Source organism: Cydia fagiglandana, chromosome 7 (assembly GCF_963556715.1).
Source record: "Cydia fagiglandana chromosome 7, ilCydFagi1.1, whole genome shotgun sequence".
Classification (NCBI taxonomy): Eukaryota; Metazoa; Arthropoda; class Insecta; order Lepidoptera; family Tortricidae; genus Cydia; species Cydia fagiglandana.
In genome coordinates this window covers 8,814,134-8,837,003 of record NC_085938.1, presented here as the reverse complement: position 1 = coordinate 8,837,003, position 22,870 = coordinate 8,814,134, and the positions used below count along the sequence as shown (strand labels likewise).

The 22,870-nt window shown below is 37.0% G+C and overlaps 1 protein-coding gene across 1 annotated transcript; it reads left to right on the top strand.

The window, feature by feature from the left end:
• The first annotated feature begins 78 nt into the window (after window positions 1-78).
• On the top strand, window positions 79-21,884 carry LOC134665857 (akirin-like). The gene is made up of 5 exons (XM_063522890.1): window positions 79-494; window positions 3,604-3,791; window positions 6,117-6,242; window positions 19,851-19,935; window positions 20,783-21,884. The coding sequence occupies exons 1-5, from the start codon at window positions 320-322 to the stop codon at window positions 20,791-20,793; spliced, it is 585 nt and encodes a 194-aa protein (XP_063378960.1). The 5' UTR covers window positions 79-319; the 3' UTR covers window positions 20,794-21,884.
• Window positions 21,885-22,870: the final 986 nt, after the last annotated feature.

The following is a 22,870-nucleotide window of genomic DNA, read 5'->3' as shown; positions in this document are numbered from 1 at the left end:
TAGAGCCCTTAAAAAAGTAACCATGCATGCTCTATGGTTATTCATTTTCTGTAGGTTGGTGCTCCCTGGAAATTTCAATAACAAAATTGAGTTGAGTAAAAAAGTACCGCTGCTAGATTTTGGTGATCAGCGTCGTAAAATCTTTAATATTTGGATAAATCCTTTAAGCTTATTTAATATAAGTAGTGAAATTTTAATTTTAGTGTTAGTTTACGTTTAGTAATAATATTATTTTTGATATCGTGTTGCTTGGTGAAATTGGTTGAAATCCTAAACCAGTTATATTGTGTAAAGGACGTTCGTTGGGCGTAAAAAGAAAATGGCGTGTGCTACACTGAAAAGAAATTTGGATTGGGAGGCTCAGTTGCCTGCTAAAAGAAGAAGATGTGCTCCGTTTGCTGCAAGCTCAAGTACAAGCCCAGGAATTAGAGTATCAGAAAGTAGACCCTCTTCTTTTGGAGAATCCGTCAGTGCGCCTGCTAAGTTGACCCCAGGTTTGTTCTCCGATCACAAAAGATCATTTGCGTCTCAATTACTGTATTGATTGAACATTATTAGTTACATTTATTGTGAAATTACCTTATTAGGCAATGAATATAAACCTACACATCACAATATATAATCAGCTGTATTTTTTATCGCCATTGTTTTTGCGCTATCATGAATATTTTTATAGTGTTGGAGTGAGACGGACGTATTAAAACCGTTGGGCGGATTTTGTTCTTTTGTTTTTACATGACCAAGCTGAATGTCTAATAGATTTGCAATTATTAACGTACAACGAAATCAATCATATCTATTTCCATTGTAATGACGAAGCTAATCAAAAATAGTTACGCTAGTTTTCGTTTTGTAATGGCTGGTTATCTGGCGTCAGATTGCACGCTCTCTCTCGAAAAATGGACTCACAAAAAACTCTTTGTTGCTTTATACCTGCTTGGTTTGGAAACCGACCTTTTCGTGTGGTTTTTTTTTTTACAAAACCTGGGTTTTTTTGCCAAAAGCAATAGCGATTATTGATTGACTGCGCTATAATGCCTATAATGCACCAATGCTCATAATTTGTTTGATTTGGGATTGGGCTATTAGTCCATACATGGAAAATAATTTGATATGATATTGAAGTACAAGGTCTATACCTCCATTATTTATTGTTTAACATCAAACTTTTTCCTTCTTTGTTGCAACAATACTATTATGAATAATGCTTTTTAGGGTTCCTTTGGGTACAAGGGGTAAAACGGAACCCTATTGCTAAGACTCTGCTGTCTGTCTGACCGTCCGTCTGTCTGCCACCAGCCTGTATCTCATGAACCGTGATAGCTAGGCAGTTGAAATTTTCACAGATGATGTACTTCTGTTGCCGCTATAAAAACAAATACTATGTGACTTATGTGCATACGTCGGACTCCAGCGGGCATTTTCGTGGCATGTCAGTATGATAGGTAAGGTTCGCAAATCAATCAATTCACTTTCGAGTATTTGTACTTAGTATTTGGTACCTAGTATTTATAATGTGAAATTCCAAATATCATAGCAACTAACTGCGTTCTTTATAAACGTACTTGGACTACACATAAGTCATAATGACGCATGTTAGCTATTTATTTGTTTTTTAAGTGGCCACTTCAGTGGGCTATCAGTCATCACTTCAAAGAGTATTTACACATTAAAGATGAATAAATGATAACGGGTAACTAATTTAATTAACTATGTTACAAATACTAGGTACATTATAATACTCGTAAGTTAAGATTTTTGTAAACCTTACCTTGCCCTCAAACTGCCCCCTATAGTCCGACGTTTGCTTATGTGATATAAAATATATAAATATTAAGTTTGTTATGGAATCATGCTCCAAATAAATCTGATTGAGACTGAAACACCATAGAATAATTAATACCATGGTTGCCTAACAAATCTTCAACAAGGAAACTGTGATATCTAAGAATAGATACAGCTGATTTCAACAGAAATCAGCATCATGTTGAAATGGGAGGAAAATGCACAATACTAAATCTACTCAATAATAGCTCTCTATGATCAGGATTTACTTTATTCCATCAACTTTAATTGCAAGATCTATCCTTACCTACCTACCCCACACCATTGGGACAAAACGAAAAAATAAACATTATATCCCAGTGGTGTGGGGGGATAAAACAATAATGTTTTTGATTCATCATCATTTGTTTTTATTTTTTATTTTACTGTTCTGTTGCCATGCATCATTTCTGCATCCATGCCAAATTGCAGCTTTCTAGCACTAAAGATCGCGGAGTAAAGCCAAACAGGACAGGTAGACAGACAAGGTCAAAATACAGGGTGGTCCAAACCTTGACGTCCAAAAATTTTTTTTAGATTCTTCTCGTCGTGGGCTATCAGAATATACCCCATGTATGTTAGCCGATTTTTCGTAGTTTTCGAGTTATGATTTTTTTTAACTTTTAACTTTTGTTATGAAATTCCGGGGTTCCCATACAGAGTGGCTAAAAAAGAACTGCATTCCCTTTGGAGGTTTTGGGATTATACTGAGCAACTTTTATAATGGGATCAACCCCTAAAACGCGAAAAAAAAATTTACCCGTCCATAGAAAATAGACCAGCCAAAAATGTATGAAACAGCCAAATTTTTTTTCGCGATTTCGAAGTTGGTCCCATAGTAAAAGTTGCTCAGTATAATCCCAAAACCTCCCTGGCAAAGGGAATGCAGTTATTTTTTAGCCACCCTGTATGGGAACCCCGGAATTTATAACAAAAGCTAAAAGTTTAAAAAATCATAACTCGAAAACTACGAAAAATCGGCTAACATACATGGGGTATATTCTGATAGCCCACGACGTGAGGAATCTAAAAAAAATTTTTGGACGTCAAGGTTTGGACCACCCTGTATCTAGTTGACTAGAAAACTAAAAAAACTGGTAATTTGTCGAGCACCATTTCCTCTATGACATCTTATTAGATGTGTTATTTATTTTACAAAAGTTTCCCATGAGAAGATTCTAACGTCAGCCAGTCCATAAAATGGAGTATACATTTTTATAAATTGACTAATAAGTACCTAATAACTATCCAATAACTGAAAAACAATATAGTATTATGCTGCTGCATGGGACATGACAAGATCACAATATGGATTCGTAAATACTAGATTAGCCCGCCCTAACTCCAACATGAAAATGATCCACTCTGGTCCGTTTGCCATGTGTGTCAATATATTTAACAAAATTCCTAAGACAATTCAGGTGGAAACAAATATACATAAATTTAAATTGGAATTAAAGCGTTTTTTAATTAATAAAGCATATTATTGTATACAGGATTTTTTAAGTGAGAATTAGATGTATTAGTTATTTAGAAAAAATACTAAATACCTACTGCTATTAATATTTAATTTGTTTTTTTTATTTTATGTTGCTATACCCTTGCAGGGTTCATGTTTGAGACTGTATTTATATTATAAGATCCTCTGTACACATGAAACGCAATAAAATATATGAGTATGAGTAAAAAAGCAATAAAAGAAATTTATTTTATATTCTATTTATAAAATTTAGGAATTTTTTAGAATATAATTACTTAACATTTTTTTTATTTTGCCAGAGCGCATGGCGCAAGAGATCTGCGACGAGATCAAACGCCTGCAGCGGCGCCGACAGCTGCGCGTGGCGTCTGGTGTGCCATCGTGCTCATCGTCCAGTGGCTCTGAGGGTGACGCCTCGCCGCCGCATCGCTCCACGCACAGCCAGCAGCAAAAGGTCACCAATCGCGCGCTCTTCACATTCAAGCAGGTAAACACCTGACGTTAATCATACCAAAAGAACATAGTTAATAAATATTAATATGTATAGTTCGTTTTTTTTAGCATTAGAAAGAACTTGCAAGAAGGTAAGCGATCTTGACACGTCTTTTAATTGAAAAACGCTTTTTAAAAATCAAAAACTATTACTTATGAAAGCAGAAGAATATAAATGATCGTATTAGATTCATAATTGTTGCATATATGTCGTAACTTATTTTTAAAATGTGTTTTTCAATTAAAAGACACATCAAGATTGTTTACCTTATTTCTAATGCTAAAAAAACGAGCTATAGAGCCATTTACAGTTTTCAATTGTCAACTTTTTGACTGGTGTGCAGATAGTACGCAGAAAAGTTCTGTTTCAAACTGATGTTGTATACAATCAACTGTATAAATATGAGTAGCCAATTTATTCAAAAATATGTCCCAGAGTTCTTAAAATTCACTGACATAGCACTTTTTTTTGAGAGAGAGGGACATATTTTTGTGATGATTTGTGCACCCATATTTTTACAGTTGACTGTACCAATGCTAGGGAATGCAAATCGGTTATAACCGTAACCGAAATATTCGGTTATAACCGAATATTTTGACAAAATTTCATAACCAAATATAGGAAAATCGAATAACCGGTTACGGTTATTTATTTGTGACTTAAATTTTATGTTTTTATCATCGAATGACTACAAAATCCTGCCTTTTTTGCCTGTGACACCTGTGACTATAATTTTTGTCATTTGTGTACTTTAATAATAAAGTATATACTTCCCTTATTTATGAAATATTTTTATTGAATATTGTATCATGTCCAAGGTCATATTTTACTTTTACTGTATTTTGTGTGTTTTATTAAAAAACGAAGAGTTATACTCATATTCCCTAAAACAGTACATTCGTTTTCGTAATGTTTTAATGACTTCATTGTTATTTTATCATTTTTTGTCGAAAATAACCGTAACCGATTATAACCATTATTCGGTTATTTTTCGGGCATAACCGTAACCGGTTATGAAGTTAGGCCGGTTATTGCATTCCCTAACCAATGCCCTAAAATTCTAGAACCCCAGCTAATGTAACAGTGAATATACTGTGACATAATATGGACATATGTGTATGCTACACAGAATAGGTCTGAATTTTCTATATTGTAGGTAGAATTATTCATACTGACTTGGGTTAGGTCACCTTGGATTTTACACCTACATGATGTTGTTTTATTTAATCATCAGCAGCAAAAAAAAAAGTGTTATGTTGCCAAAACTGCAATTAAACACATAATATTGATGATATTAATGTATTTTGTACATGTATAAGTAATAAATATCACATTTAAAGTAGGTTAATAGTTACTCAGCAGTTCAAATGGTTGCACAATTTAGTCTACTAAGTAAAGATGAGAAGTCATCTTGTCCACAGCATGTTCCCTTTTTGGCAAAGATATGACCACTACACCTTATAAAACAAAGTCCCCCGCCGCGTCTGTGTGTTTGTATGTTTGTTCGTGATAAACTACTGAACGGATTTTCATGCGGTTTCACCTATCAATAAAGTGATTCTTGAGGAAGGTTTAGGTGTATATTTTGTTAACCCGTGGCAAGCCGGGGCGGGTCGCTACTCGCTAGTTTACATTAAGTTTGAAGTTTAGCAACTCAATTTGCGACAATAATTGCCATTAGGTAAGCAAATTTTGTTGTCAATAAGCCATTACTAACGTAACAATAAAGATATTATAGGACAATTTTACACAAATTGTGTAAGCCCCACGGTAAGGTCAAGAAAGCTTGTGTTGTGGGTACTCAGACAACTATATATGTAATATATAAATACTTAAATACATAGAAAACAACCATGACTCAGGAACAAATATCTGTATCATCATACAAATAAATGCCCTTACCAGGATTCGAACCCGGGACCACCGGCTTCATAGGCAGGGTCACTACCCACTAGGCCAGACCGGTCGTCAAAAACCGGTCAAAGACCGGTCGGTAAGGCCCCCCCCACATCTGGCGTCTTTCGAGCGTCGGCGTCTGTCGGCGTCGGTCCAGCGCTATGGAAAATGACGTCGCTGCGCAGTTGCGTCGACGTCGGCCATAGAATTGTAGACGCCGACGCTCGAAAGACGCCAGATGTGGGGGGGCCCTAAGATGATCTTAGAAATCCAACTGTTAATTTTGTGTCAAAAACAAGTTATTATTTCAATGTCAAATGAAAGAAGCATTTTTGCTAAACTATGTCCAACTGTAATCAATTATATTGGCGTGAATAAACCCGCATTTTATCATAAAATCATGAATCAAAAACCTTTTGGCAGGTCCGCATGATATGCGAGCGCGTGCTGCGCGATCAAGAGGCAGCTCTGCGCGCAGAATACGAGATTGCACTCAGCAACAAGCTTGCCGAACAATACGAGGCTTTCGTGCGCTTCAACCTTGACCAGGTAAAATATAACTTTTAAACCTTACCGCATACCCTTAACTCGCCTTACCTTACCTTTAACCTTACCTAGGGGCACCATGCAACAACAGCACCGCACTTCACGCAATAGGGTCATACTCATACACATTGAGTGCCTACTGCATGTTGCGTTTTGTGGAGCGCAGTATTGTGACACGGGAAGATGGTTATTGTAGGTATTGTACTGTTCTTTATTGTTTGCACAGATGCATCTAGATTAGGGTTGCCATACGTCCCGACATGTTCCGGTTTGAAGCATGGTGTCCCGGCCGATAAGCAAATTGTCCCGGTTTACAAATCATAGTTATTTAGTAGACGCTGGAATTTGAAAATAATGATATACTTACAATAAACACGACTAACTAGCTAGGCTAATCGTACGTGGATAGAACGACGTAGGCGCTGACACTTGTCCGTTCACTTTTTACGAATTGACGTTAACTCAACACATTCCGGGATCGCGAATTCTCGACGTGGTTTTTTGACATATATATACCTACTCAATACATTAGTTAATGCTGATTTCGTAAAAATATTATTTTTAGGATTCCGTACCTCAAAAGGAAAAAACGGAACCCTTATAGGATCACTCGTGCGTATGTCTGTCCGTCCGTTTGTCACAGCCCATTTTCCCCAAAAGTACTGGAACAACTAAATTGAAATTTGGTACACATATGTAAATTCGTGACCCAAAGACGGACATCTTACGTATTTTTTTTGTAACTAGTTTAGAATTAGTAGAATGTAATATGTGTGTTTGTGTTTGATAGTCTCCATATTTTGCTCCGTGCACTACCTATTGACTTTTGTTTGTTCTACATTTCCTACTACCATATCATACCAAAGCACAGTGTTCGATTTCCCTCAAAAAATTTCCCTATGCTGTTAATTGCATAAATCAATCAAGGAATGCATTTGAAATGCAAGACTAGAACACCCAGAAGTCTATTTCAAATACTTTTTTTAATAAAAAATAAATTATATTTCATGACCTTGACATCGAAAAATTACTAAATAAATTCTACAAAAGTATCTGATGAAGAAGTCGCTTTTTAATCAATGTAGTTCGATAAAGAAGCCTTTGGCGCATATTTTCTAGTTCTTAGTTTTGGAATTCACCCTCTGGTTACCGAATAATTTATATAAATAGAGATTTTTTATTTCATTTTTTTCTCCTAAATAACTCAAAAGTGCGACTTGTGACTAGCACTGACAGATTGCTCTTAACTAGGTCTACCACTGGTAAAAAAATCACGTTCCACTATCGCGGCGTTTGGGAGTTATCGAATTTAAAAATACAGTGTTAGGGTTGACCCTCAACTTGACCTTTAATTTTTAGTCAGAATTAATTCAAAATTTTCCTCTATTACAAAACTGTATATTGTTTAGACATACTCCAGGTACATAAATAAAAATACAGGTACACTGGATTGACGGGGGCAAAAGTGCACCAGTGCTAGTGATTAATTAAAAATCGACTAATCGTAAAAAACAATTTTATCCATCATTATCAAAATGCCGGAACACCATTGCCGGAAAATGAACAGGAGAAAAACTATGATAGATCTCTTTCACCGTGCACTAGAATCATCAGATCCGTTCGTGTCTATGGCACACTACAGACAACGCCAAAAATCGTCCAGTAGGATTAGTCTACCAGAAGCAGTTCGTGAACTTCTGAAGCCGATTCATGAAGAAAACTTACAAGAGGCTGAAGTCCATGATGAAGATCTAGCTAATGATGGATCTTCGTTAATAGACGGTGATAAAAATCCATCCCATGTTGACGACTGCACGTTAGTTCTCGAAAATGAAAATGATTTGTATGAGCCACAAAATACATAAAATCTGAGACCAACTTGCGAAAAGAAACTATAACTTGACTTCTGAATTTCTTTCTTTCTTTTCTGAATTTAATGACTTTATTGTTTAACAAAGTGCACTGCACTTAAAAGTTTCTGCGTGGCCCAATGGTTGACTGGTAGAGAATGCCTTTTGGCAAGTCTGCCATTTGTAATTTCTTGTATTGTGCAATAAAGGTTAAATAAATAAATATAAATAAAGTTTCTTATGTTGTTCCTTAATTTAATTTAATCAGATTTTTTAATTACTCCGACCTTTCATATTTGTTTGACCTTTAAGTAACAACCCTAAAAAGTATAATTTGACCTTTATACGTAACTCCCAAACGCCGCGATAGTGGAACGTGATTTTTTTACCAGTGGTAGACCTAGTTAAGAGCAATCTGTCAGTGCTAGTCACAAGTCGCAATTTTGAGTTATTTAGGAGAAAAAAATGAAATAAAAAATCTCTATTTGTATAAATTATTCGGTAACCAGAGGGAAGCAGTGGTGGCCGAGTGGATATGACGTCTGACTTTCAATCCGGAGGTCGGGGGTTCAAATCCTGGCTCGTACCAATGAGTTTTTCGGAACTTATGTACGAAATATCATTTGATATTTACCGCTAGCTTTTCGGTGAAGGAAAACATCGTGAGGAAACCTGCATACATCTGCGAAGAAATTCAAAGGTGTATGTGAAGTCCCCAATCCGCAGTGGGCTAGCGTGAGGACTATATAGCCCAAGCCCTCTCGCGCATGAGAGGAGGCCTGTGCTCAGCAGTGGGACGTATATAGGCTGAAATGATGATGATGATGATGATGAGAGGGTAAATTCCTAAACTAAGAACTAGAAAATATGCGCCAAAGCCTTCTTTATCAAACTACATTTATTAAAAAGCGACTTCTTCATCAGATACTTTTGTAGAATTTATTTAGTAATTTTTCGATGTCAAGGTCATGAAATATAATTTATTTTTTATTAAAAAAAGTATTTGAAATAGACTTCTGGGTGTTCTAGTCTTGCATTTCAAATGCATTCCTTGATTGATTTATGCAATTAACAGCATAGGGAAATTTTTTGAGGGAAATCGAACACTGTGCAAAGGTTGTCTGGAAGAGATCGCTCTTTAGCGATAAGACCGCCTGTTGTTACCTGGTTCTATTTTACAGTTAAAATTACATGTTTATCTCTCGCACTTGGCCGGTTTTCTTTAAATGTCCCGGTCTGAGCCCCCACACTTATAGCTCAATAGTGGGACCGGATTTTTGCACTAAAAGTTTTGATAATTCTAAAGTTGAAAAAGTGATACTTATCTGATATAGGACATATTTTTAAGCATATATGCTATATATGATGAAAAGTTAGAACGAGCGTTAGATATAAATTAGGTATTTATATATTTTTAGTAATGATTTTTTAATATTGAATTAAAGTGCAATGTTTAAGTTCCATTGTTTATAATATGTGTGACGCTTTATAATGTAAAATTATTAGAAATTTTTTTAACGTGCTTCTTTGTCAAACTACAATTAGCTTATTATTTTGTCGAGATTGAATTAAAGTTTAATAAATCCACAACAACATATCTAAATTTATAAGTTAATAGGCAAGCTAAAAAGCTAGAAGAATAAGATATATGCTTTAGAATTAATATGCGTTTTTTGTCCTATAAGATCTAATATTGAATTAGAGTCTGTAAAAATAAGTCTATTACTATAAAATAATATACGCAGCCATATTATGGAAAGTAAGAAATTTCTGTGTGTAGCTTGCATTGTAATCGTAAAATCTAGTTAAAAAGGCGCGAAATTCATACATACGCCGCGCTGGTCCGTCAGTCGCCGGCGCGGCGCTCGAGAGCCTATCATAGCCTACCTATACCTCGCCCCTCGCCCCACCTCCCGCTCAGTAACACTGTCTGTCTTTTCTTATCATTCATTTGTTTGTTTACCGTGCACATATATAAATTAGATGCGGACATTACGTGAAATTAAAATATCTTATTAAGTAAAAATACCTACAGCTGGTCAATCAGATCTTGTCAGTAGAAAGAGGCGGCAAATTTGAAAAATGTAGGCGCGAAGGGATATCGTTCCATAGAAAATTTGAATATCGCGCCTTTTTTTAGTGACAAGATTTGCTTGACCATCTTTATATACCTACGCTAACGTCTACGTAATTTACTTTCTAGACATCTCGCTCACAATAATATGCGAGTACGAGCGAGATGCATAGAAAGTAAGTTACGTTCTCAATAACGTTTATGTCAGTGCCAAACTGGTGGTAGTCACACTGTAGGACTGTAGAGTTAGACCAAGAACAGTCTGCAGCGATTTTGATAGCCCACGCAGTGCAAGTGTTATTTCATTGTATATTTCATTATCTTGACTAATATTGCAATAAAAATGTACAAGATATTCACAACTATTTTTTACTATACATAGTTTGTCAAAGGACTGTCTCATTTCAAACATAGACAGGGAGAATCATCATACTATCTTTGACTTACACTAGTACTAGCACCCAAAAGAAAAGAATGAATATAGTTTTTTGTTTTTATTTACTGACAAATTGGTTTGACCAACTATACCTATTTCTGGTTCCTATTGTCATGTCCTGTCCTATTCAATGTCAATATCATAATATGTATATTATAAACCAACTGCTCAATATTACACGGTATACATCCTGAATATACAATAAGGTAAGTGGCCTCACTTACCTTATTGTATATTCCGTGTGGGCCGTATATGCCTATATACAGCCCACCTTAAATTAAAATGGTTTTTTTTTTAATAAACAGGATATGAAGTATGAAAAACTCACTCAAATAGGTTTCTCATTTATTTAAGTTTCTTCATTATACCAAAATAGTTATAAAAATATTACGATACTCTTGGAAAATATACCTTTTATAAAAGTCCTATTATGGGCCTTATTGAACACTACCAGTGTATTACTTAATCTCGCAAAAAATAATCATGTTGACAGTAGGTAATAACAGATTTTATTGTTTTTAACTTAAGAGTTATACATATACAAATAACAATATTTGATACTTCATAACAGGAGGATTTATTTATAATAAGTGAAAATAATTATTTTGGGTCTTAATAACTAAAGATATAAAAATTGTCTAGTTTACGCGAAAATAGTAGGTAACTAAACATAAATCTTTATTAGTTACAGTAGTCTCATCTTTTAACATCTGGGGGCACGGCAGTGCCCCCGCCAAGACGAGAAAAGCGCAAGGGCACTATCTACCTTTTCTCGAAGCGCTTCGTCGTTTTTTGGAACCCTCATAAATTGGGGTTGGATTATACCAGATAAACAAAGTTCTCGGACTTAAGCATATCAATTGCATAGCTCTTATACTTTAGATTTTATTCATATCTAAAAACTTCGATTTCGTCACTGACTCACTCACTTGATGATCATCAATACCGGGTACTTCCTGAAGTCCTCTAAGAAGCTGAAATTTGGTATGTAAGATAGTTTTAGTACATAAACAACAAATAAATTCAAAAAAAATTTATCCCTAAGGGGATGAAGATGGGTTTTAATTTTGTATCATCATCATCATCATCATCTCAGCCATAAGACGTCCACTGCTGAACATAGGCCTCCCCCTTGGACCTCCATACGTGCCGGTTGGAAGCGACCCGCATCCAGCGTCTTCCGGCGACCTTAACAAGATCGTCTGTCCATCTTGTGGGTGGACGTCCTACGCTGCGCTAGCTAGTCCGTGGTCTCCACTCGAGCACTTTTCGACCCCATCGGCCATCTTCTCTGCGTGCAATGTGGCCTGCCCATTGCCACTTCAGCTTGCTAATCCGGTGGGCTATGTCGGTGACTTTAGTTCGTCTACGGATCTCCTCATTTCTGATTCGATCACGTAGAGAAACTCCGAGCATAGCCCTCTCCATAGCTCGTTGAGCGACTTTGAGTTTTGAGATGAGGCCGATAGTGAAAGACCACGTTTCGGAGCCGTAAGTCATCACTGGTAACACACATTGATTAAAGACTTTCGTCTTGAGGCACTGAGGTATGTCGGACGAAAAGACATTACGTAGTTTCCCGAACGCTGCCCAACCGAGTTGGATTCGGCGGTTGACCTCTTTCTCGAAGTTGGACCTACCCAATTGGACTACTTGTCCTAGGTAGATGTACGAGTCAACAACTTCGAGTACCGAGTTCCCAACAGAGACTGGGATGGGCACAACATTGGCATTTGACATAAGTTTCGTCTTGTCCATGTTCATTTTCAAGCCCACCCGTTGTGAAACTCGGTTGAGGTCATCGAGCATCATGCTGAGTTCCTCCATCGACTTTGCCATGACTACGATATCGTCGGCAAACCGAAGGTGAGTGATGTATTCGCCGTTGATGTTGATGCCAAGTCCTTCCCATTCCAGGAGCTTGAAGGCGTCTTCCATTACGGCAGTAAACAGTTTCGGAGAGATAACGTCTCCCTGCCTTACGCCTCTTCGCAATGGAATCGCCCTCGTGCTCTGCTCCTGTACTCGGACCGACATGGTGGCGTTACTATACAAACACTTCAACACTTCGATGTACCGATAGTCAATATGGAATCGCTGAAGAGACTCAAGCACCGCCCATGTTTCCACCGAATCGAAGGCTTTCTCATAGTCCACAAACACTAAGCATAATGGCAAGTTATACTCTTCGGTCTTCTGTATAACTTGCCGCAGCGTATGGATGTGGTCTATGGTACTATAGCCTTTTCGGAAACCGGCTTGTTCGGGAGGCTGGAAGTCATCAAGTCTGTGTTCGAGACGGTTCGTGATGACCCTTGAAAACAGCTTATAGACATGGCTCAGAAGCGTGATGGGTCTGTAGTTCTTCAATAGGTTAATTTTGTATGGGAAATCAATAATCGCTGAACCGATTTAGTTGAAATTTGGTATGTAGATAGGTATTGTTATGGGGAAGGATATAGAATAGATTTCAACCTCAAAGTTTACCCTTACGGGGTGAAGGCAGATTTCAACCCCAAAGTTTACCCTTACGGGGTGAAGGGTTTATATGGGGAATCAGTAAGAAGTACATTGTGTAACAGATGCCCCCAGATACTTATTTCAGGATTTTTAATAGTAAATCACCCCCAACCCTTTAAATTAGGGGATGGAAGATTGTCATAAACAACTTACAAAAAGAAGTGAAATCCCATCAAAAACATTTTGATGTAAAATGTTGCCCAAACGAAACCATAAGGCTCGCACTGACAAAAAGTTATCAGATCTCTTGCCAAGCTTCTAACTCTACAAGCCCTCTAACTTTACTAGCTCTACACCAAAAGTGTGTGGCTTGGCCGTTTCGTTTCTACAAGAACTATTGTATGTAAGTATAATACAAAAACCGCTCAAATGCGAGTCGCACTCGCGTTCCAAGGGTTCTGTACATTACACAATTTTTAACAATATATTTTTTTAGAGAAAAGTGAGTAAAATGTCTTTAAAAAACCCGTAGGGATCGGAAAACTAGGTACTTAAGTCCGACTCACGCTTGACTGCACATTTCTAATAGGTTTTCCTGTCATCTATAGGAAAAGAGCTAATATGTGTATTTTTTTCATAATTTTAGACCCAGTAGTTTCAAAGATAAGGGGGGGGGGGGGGGTCATTTATTGCGTATTTTCTTAAATAACTTCTAAACTATTTATTTTAAAATTATGAAAAAATATATCTGAGATTCTTAAAATGAGCCCCTTCATTTGATATATATTTATTTATATATATATTTTTTTTAATTTATTGAACAATAAGCCAAATAAAGTACATTATTATTACAAGACCCATCGTGGGCAAAACCTTGAGGAGGTTTGTATGCCGATGGGGAGTTCGAGAAAATAACATGACAATATACATATCTATCTTATACTAATTAAAATTCTAACAAAAATTCTCTTATATTAATTCTTATTCTAATTCTCTTATATTAATTATAACAAGATATGGTTTTTTTTTCTTCTATTTATCATTCATCTCAAAAGTGACCCCTTTATTTGAATTTCTATTATTTACTTTACATGTATGTCCTTGGGCTATAGACTTACATGTGTATACCAAATTTCAACTTATTGGTGCAGTAGTTGCGGAGCAAATAGGCTGTAACAGACGGACAGCCAGACACACGAGTGATCCTATAAGGGTTCAGTATTTTTCCTTTTGAGGTACGGAACCCTAAAAATAATGAATTTAATAAATTTTTCACCTTATGCCCATGTGGCGGTAGCGAAACAGCCAAGCCACATATTTTGACTAAGGTGTAGAGTTAGTGAAGTTAGGGCTTGTAGAGTTTGAAGCTTGGCTCGACAAGAGATCTGACAACTTTTTGACAGTGCGAGTCTTATGGTTTCTTCTTAGCAACAAAATTTACATGAAAATGTGTTTGGTGGGATATTTTTTTACAGTATAAATATTTATTCACTCCCTTTGACGGCTTTGACCGTGTTTTAAAATTCGTCACTCGTTGCAAAATATCTATTTTTCGCAATTCTATCGTAAAAGAAAACTAACGAAGAGGTTTTACGCATACGAGGGCCACACTGAAAGTTTTGCGTAACTTTTGAATAAAACCATTTATAACCATAATAATACATTTATTGCTTCTCAAAATGTTTCCCTTTACATTCTATGCACATATTCACTCGCTCGGACCATTTTTGGAAGCATGAGGCCCAATCACTTGACTGCATGATTTCGACGTGGTGATGAAACGTAGTAACTGCCTTATCCGGGGTCTTAAATGTCAAACCCCAAATTAAATCCTTAATTTTGGGAAATAGATAGAAGTCACAGGGTGCAATGTCTGGATTATAATCCGTATAAGAGACATTTTCCACGTTTTCGTTATTAAAAAATATTTTTGCCTTTATTGCGGTATCGGTGGACGCATTATTATGACGCAGGAGGATGCGGCTTCTCGGTCGTCTCTCGCGGTCTTTTTCAATGACTGCGGGCACACGAATGGTAGTGTACTACTCAGTATTTAACGTTCTTTTATTATTTAAAAGTACGGTACAAAAATGTCGCGTTTAAAAAAAACAGACGATCAAAATGTTTGGCAACGCTTTTGGCTTGTTGAACTTCTATGGGCCTCCTGTCACCTTCGAAAGACCCATTGACTGGACTAATGCCTTTTTTCCGGATCGTAGCAGTAAATCCAGGTTTCATCTCCTCTAACGATGTTATATACAGGATTTGAACTTCCTTGCTTATACTTACGCAGCATTTCTCGGCACCAGTCAAAAAGTACCTGTTTTTTGACTGAAGTTAATTCGTGAGGAATCCAAAGACAACAAGGCTTCCCGACTTTTAAATATTCTTGTAAAATCTTTTGTATTTGTCTCATACCTATCCCTAATTGTCCTCAAATTTCGTCATAGGTGATTCGTGGGTTTTCTTCAATGAGTCGTCTCACAGTAGCCACGTTTCCTTGAATGATCGCCGTGGACGGCGTATCGATTTGTCGCCAACATTTGTCACATTCCATAATCAAAAGCCTGTATTTTTTTTAAATATACAATTCATAATTTAAATGTTTACCAGTGGCCAGTAGTGCAAAACATTCAGTGTGGCCTATGTAGTAGGAGAGAGGAGGAGTTTGTTAAGAACTATAGACAATAGAAGAGGAAGGATGCTTGGGCACCTGATACGACACGACGAATTTATCAAAAATATCATAGAAGGGAAAGTTGAAGTAAACAGGAAGAGGGGAAGACCAAGGAGAGCGTACATGGATCAAATAAAGGATAATTTTTAAGAAAAAAAAACCGACTTCCATGGGGGCCGGTGAAAGATTATTGTAGTTGGTACACTACGTAGAAAAGGAGGTAAAACCACCCACTTTTCTACTAGCATTTCGCTTCTGTAATGGCTCCTCTACAGGATGGGCCAACGCCAGCCACTCCAAGGGACGCAGCCATGCGGTAGAATGAGATAGCAATATCACTTGCTCCCTCTAACGCATAAATGCGTCCCTTGGAGTGGTCGGCGTTGGCCCATCGTGTAGAGGAGCCATAAGGGTCGTAGTTCTAGCCTAACCTAACCCACTTCTCAGATAGCAGTTCGCGGTTCTGTGAGGATCGCAGTTCAAACCTAACCTAACCCACTTAATGGCGCATGCGGTGCGGTGTACGGGGGTTTAAGCGAGAAGGGCTAGTAAGATTGGCATCATCATACTTTATTTAGTGATTTATTTAGTTAAGGTATCATAGTGGTTTTCCGGGTCAAGGTCCGGGTCCGAACCGGATCCGGGTATGAGCCCGAGTCCGGGTCCCAGTCCAAGTCAAAACCGAAATTCGTAATCACCAAACGTGTACCATGCGTCGTTGAAGAGTTCTGTTCTGGTCATCATCAGCAGTTCCACTTCATCAAATGCGACAGTTTTTAATGTTAATGCTTGTTTTTATGATGAAAATACAAAAAAATCTATACGTATGCCATTAATATTTGAGGAGTTCCCTCGATTCCTTATGAATCCCATCATCAGAACTCGAGCTTGACAAAAATGTGGCTTAAAAACTTAACTTGTTTAACAAACATAACGAAAAGAAAAAATCGACAAACGTGAACTATGCGTCGTTGAAGAGTTCTGTTCTGATCATCATCAGCAGTTCCACTTCATCAAATGCAACAGTTTTTAATGAAAATGCTTGATTTTCTGATGTAAATGCAAAAATCTCTATACGCATGCCTTTAAGATTTGAGGAGTTCCCTTGATTCCTCATGGATCCCATCATCAGAACTCGAGCTTGACAAAAATGTGGCTTATAAACTTAACTTGCTTAACAAACGTAACGAAGAGGACAAATCGCCAACCGTGAACTATGCGTCGTTGAAGAGTTCCGTTCTGATCATCATCAGCAGTTCCACTTCATCAAATGTCACTTTTTTGGATGTATATGCTTGATTTGTTGATAAAAACCCAAAAATCACTATATGTATGCCTTTAAGATTTGAGGAGTTCCCTCGATTCCTCATGGATCCCATCATCAGAACTGGGTTTTGATAAAAACGGGACCAATCTGTATGCATATACATTCAATCAAAAAAAGAATTTTCAAAATCGGTCTAGTAATGACGGAGATATGGAGTAACAAACATAAAAAAAAAATAAAAAATAAAAAAAAACATACAACCGAATTGATAACCTCCTTCTTTGAGATTTGGAAGTCGGTTAAAAAGATCAACGTCGTGTCGTATCGGGCTGTCAAAGAGAAGGCGGAGGACCGCCAAACATGGAAATTGCTCCACCGACAAGAGTCATACTCTTAAATATATGATGATGATCGTAAATACCTACCTATGTATTAACAAAAAAAAGTCACTTGTAATTAGTTACTGCCTTTAAAAAGTATAAGTGCCTCAATGTTATTAGACTTTTTGATTCTTTAAAACGTCTTTAGGTCAATAAAGCAAGTGAAAAATTATTAGAGTTAGACCAAGCAAAGTCTGCAGCAATTTTGACAGCCCACGCAGTGCAAGTATTATTTATAAGTCATAATTTCATAGAAGTTTCTTCAAATCGACCTTATTAATAAGAGATTAAAAATATTGAAAATTACCTTAAAATATTTTAATCTAATATTTCATCTCATACGTTCAATAAGGCCCGGGACTAGACCTGTTTACCTGCACTGACAGTGGGCCTTCTTAGCAACAAGTACAAATTCAGAATAATTGGGAATAATAGGGAGCAACTGCTATTTTTGAATGCTGGGCCTTGTTACCCGCCGGGCCTCATATGCCTGCACCTCACCTACCTTATTTATTTGTTTTACAAGGGGAAAAGTTGTTGATTAACCGCTCGTGCTAATATTAATACCCAAACAAGCGAAACATTTTTTTTTATTAAATAGGAGGCAAACGAGCAGACGGATCACCTGGTGGTTAGCGATTACCGCCGCCCATGGACACCCGCAACACCAGAAGGGTTGCAAGCGCGTTGCCGACCTTTAAGATGGGGGTCTTTGAAGGTTTGAAGGTCGTATCGGACAGTTCGTTCCACAGTTTGGCTGTGCGAGGCAGGAAGCACATTAACAAATTCAAACATTCTAAAATTGAACCACGAGCGTAGCGAGTGGTTCGTAAAGTTAAACCTTGAGCGTAGTGAAGGTTTCAAGGGACGAAGGTTAAATAAAATTTTCACCACATCAGCTCGTAAAGGCCCTCTTGATTGTTCGAAACGGATAAGAAAAGTGGCATTTAATTTGATGCAAATTTTGAGTTGTTACCGTAGGTAAATTGGATCAGTTGGTTGGTAATATTGACTTTAAAATGATAAATATTGAATAACGTTAGTTTGAAATTGATTTTATGATTAAGTAAATATTATCGGAGATCGCTCTTAAAAAATATATGTCGCTAGTCATTTATAACCTAAAAGCGCCAAATTACGCAAAATTATATTGACATGACCTGTGTATTGAATTTGAAGAATACTTTAACAAGGGTAGTTATCTGTATGACAATGCACCTAAAATAATTTTCAAATGTATCTATTATTTCTATACTTAACACGATAACGAATTCTACGTAAACGAAACCGCGGGCAATCCCTAGTACATATAGAAATAAATAAGGGAAGGTAAGTTTCCATTAGTGTACTGTGTAAAATAACTATTTACCATTGATAATAATTTTATAAACGCTTTGCGTATTTTTAAGGGCACCGCGCTAACCGCTAGCCCGCGACCGTCGATCGCTGCCTCCTGCCACGGCGCACAGCGCGGCGCGCGCAAACGCCGCGCGTTTGAAATGTAACTTAATATAAGCTCGGAATGCATACTTACGTATCAGTATTTAGTGTCGCCGTGATTTTATATTTCTAATCTTTTGTGTGAGAAGTAAGATCTTTATTATGACCGTGTAATATTAACTCTACAAACTTTAATTCAATATTGGCTATACTGCTTAACGAGAAATCAATATCTAGACAAGCACATTGTCTACATTTCTAACTTTTTACATGTATACTAAGTTGATAGATAATATCGTAATTTTGCAATATCAGCTACTCTAATTCTGTATTTACATAATAATTCCTGTTTTTACGTTCACCAGAAAGCAGCTGTTCCAGATTTCTAAAAACCGAATATTGTGAATAAATTAAAGTGTTATTGAATATGTTAAAGTTTTTTGTAACTTTAATTTTATATTTAGATAGTTATTTAGCAAAAATTGAAAATTTAAATATGGCCGAACGCTCCACCTAAAATTTTCTAACTTTTTACATGAATGTTATTTAACATGCTTACAATAACATATCAAAAAAGAAAAAACTTTAATGTTATCAAAACCCATTTTTGTTCCACCGCTGGTCTATTATGGCAACCCTAATCTAGATACTAGATACGTAGTATTTTTTTTAGGTATCTTGTTGCTGCGGTTACTACAATCTCTTCGATCCCTATTTAAAACATGGTTTAATAGATAATTATCAAACATGTACCTTTTTTTAATGCAATTCTAAATGCATTCAGTTCCAAATGTTTCTTGCCTTAAAGTAAATTCACTAGCACAAATTTTGCTAAATTTAATAAACAGGCGTAATTCAGGTATTGTAAAGGCTTCGTCACACAGGCGCGTTTCCCAGGCGGGGCGTGAGCGAGGCGCGCCGCATTTACATATAAAACGCTCACGCGCCGCTCACGCCCCGCCCTGAAAACGCGCCTATTGTAACGGAACCTTAAGTGAACTCAAATGTTTTTGTGCTTATGCTGCAGGTCCAGCGTCGACCCCCGCCCCCCGCGTGCATGCCGCTGGGCATGGACGCCGAACACCACATGCATCAGGATCTAGTACCAAGCTGTAAGTACACATTTTATTTTACTTATTATTTACTTCAAAATAACGTACACATTTTTTTGTATTCGAATTCTTTCATTACAAAGTTCCATAAATAAATAACGCCCAAAAGAGAAGGCAGTCAGGTAGTTGTTCAATTTCCGAACAGACATGTGGCTATCACAATAACGACAAACTTCACCTTATTTTGTGGCCTTTGTGGGAAAAACTGTTATAAGCTTGAGTGTTTCTAATGCCTTTATGATAAAGATACACATTGCTAAACCAAAATCATATTACCCCGTTTTTTTTTCTATTTTAGTAAGTAACTGATATCTAGCTTCTATAGTTCGTTTTTTTTTAGCATTAGAAATAAGGTAAACAATCTTGATGTGTCTTTTAATTGAATAACACATTTTAAAAATAAGTTACAGCAAATATGTAACAATTATGAATCTAATACGATCATTTATATTCTTCTGCTTTCGTAATAGTTATTGATTTTTAAAAAGCGTTTTTCAATTAAAAGACATGTCAAGATCGCTTACCTTAAGTACCTTACCTTTAAGTTCTTGCTAATGCTAAAAAAAACGAACTATAGGCGTTACTTTTCTATCAGACTGACTAAAGTATAATATGGCCCCCTTATGCTTCTCTTTCTTAAACTAAGCTTAACCATTACATAGATTATAATTGTCTGATTCGTACTGTACTAATCAATATACAATTACCATACTTGAAGTCGCACTAGATGTATGGAGTCGCGCGCAAGAACGCAACTCATGCTAGACCGCCAGGTGACATTGAGGTCAAACACCTGTGCATTTTGCACAAAGCAAACATGTAATGAATTATGCTGAATTTGTTTCAGATCTGTCCTAATAACGATGGTGTCGACTACGCGGTGTTAAACTGCAAATATATCAAGACAAACATATATGTGAATAATATACGCAAGGATATGTCCTTATTAAACAAGACATTGTGATCGCTGGTGGAATTTTTACTGCCATTAATATTGTGAAATGCTTTTTGCTGGCCAACTATAGGTATACAGTATTAAGAATTATATACAAATTTGTGCCCCACCTCTGTTATGATTATAAATAAATTGACAGTAACGTTATGTAATATTAATGATTCACAATATTGACAAGGTTAGATTCCACAGCTTTGTTCATGCCACATACACATAAATTAGCTTGTAACGCTTTAGGTAAGGTTTGCTGGATAATTGTGTTCATAGACTGAGGATGGATGCCGGAGTGAGCCGGGACTAGCTGCTGTTCAGTTTCCAGCACTCAAATGTGACTTGAGCGTACTAAAGAGCCCATGGTATTTTGTATATTTTCTAATCGTGGAACTATTAGGAACCTAGTACTAACACGAATAATAAATTCACGCAGAGTGCCTGTTAAGATATCATTGTCCTCAGTTTTGTTAGCCATAATTTTGATTGGTATTTTGATTGTACTTTTGTCGAATTATAGTTGTATTTGATTGGGCGCGTCAGCCGCCGTTTATTAGTGATCTAATTATTATATTTATATGACGACGATGAGCGCCAAAGTGGTAAATCTAGGAGCAGTCCTTGATTATTGAAGTGGAAGGCACTGGGTTGGTTTGATTTAATGGATCGCAGTACTGTGTGACCATTTTGACGCTCAACACGCCTTATCATGAGAATGATAAAGTAGCTTTATTTCTAAGTTATTTTCTCGATAATGTAGAAGACTTCTCGACTGCTGTTTCGGAGATCGAAATGCAAATGTAACATTGTTCTCGCAGGTGAGCATTGTTGGGAATTTGTTTTATATTGTGTAGTTAAAACTTTTTATTGAATACAAAAAGGATATGATTTGTTACCAAGCATTATTCAATAAAAAATTTAGAATAGTCTTTTTTTAAATTGTATTATCAGCTCATTATTAGTAAGTCGGCGTTTAAGAACTGAAAATAAATTAGCTAATTACCCGTAAATGCTTTATATTTTCATGTCACCTAATAGATTCCTTACTGACTGTCGTTAAATTTTGCGCGTTCGGTAGCTGGCGCGAGTGCATGGAGAGGGCGCACGCACGCGGGTTCCATTGTATGTGCTTATGTAGGTAAAAATATGGGTGTACAAATCATCTCAAAAATATGTCCCAAAACTCTATGTCAGTGAATTAAGAACTATGGGACATATTTTTGAGTAAGTTGTCTACACCCATATTTTTACAGGACTGTACTAGGTACAAGATGTAGTGCGTAATCCTTTACCATCGTATTTTCACGGCAGCGTACGAAAGTGTTATGCTGTTCCAGTCAGTCTCGGTAATAAAAGTACTGTTGGCTGAAGTACTAAGTAGTATGACATATACGAACGTTCCCGAGAAAATACGATAGGGATTAACAGGCATTTTCACTTTACTGTGCCCCTTTAACGGCCGGTTAGCAATCGTTACAGAGCGGCTACCGCGAAAACCGAAATTCGCAAATTGCGGGGATCTTTCTCTTTTACTCTAATGAAGGCCTAATTAGAGTGACAGAGAAAAATCCCCGCAATTTGCGAACTTCGGTTTTCGCGGTAGCCCCTCAGAACTGACGGTCAAAGGTCGCGCTTTAAAGTACTTAAGTTAAATGAAGGTGTGAACGGGACGTCGCTATACACATGCATAGTGCTGTCTCGCTTGCACCTTTCAGTTCGAACGAAACATTAACGTAAATAATCCAATGCTTGCGGAAGTGTTGCGGAATCCCGAATCTGTATTCCCAATTCGAATTCCTGATCCGGGACGTCTATGGCCTGCCTAAACACTTTAAAAGTAGTAACACACTATCGCACCACCTCGCGACTTTGGTGCGTTCGCACCTATAAGTGAGAGCGAGAAAGAGATATTTGTTTCTCGCTGTCACTTATGGGTGCGACCATATTATATTCTTTGGGTGCGACGCACCAAGGTCGCGATGTAGTGCG

Bases quoted from the DNA above. Each gene is read 5' to 3' on its own strand.
- LOC134665857 (XM_063522890.1), top strand. From the start codon at position 320: ATGGCGTGTGCTACACTGAAAAGAAATTTGGATTGGGAGGCTCAGTTG. The intron at 495-3,603 runs GTTTGTTCTCCG...TTATTTTGCCAG, and splicing joins GCCTGCTAAGTTGACCCCAG to AGCGCATGGCGCAAGAGATC. The intron at 6,243-19,850 runs GTAAAATATAAC...CTTATGCTGCAG, and splicing joins TGCGCTTCAACCTTGACCAG to GTCCAGCGTCGACCCCCGCC.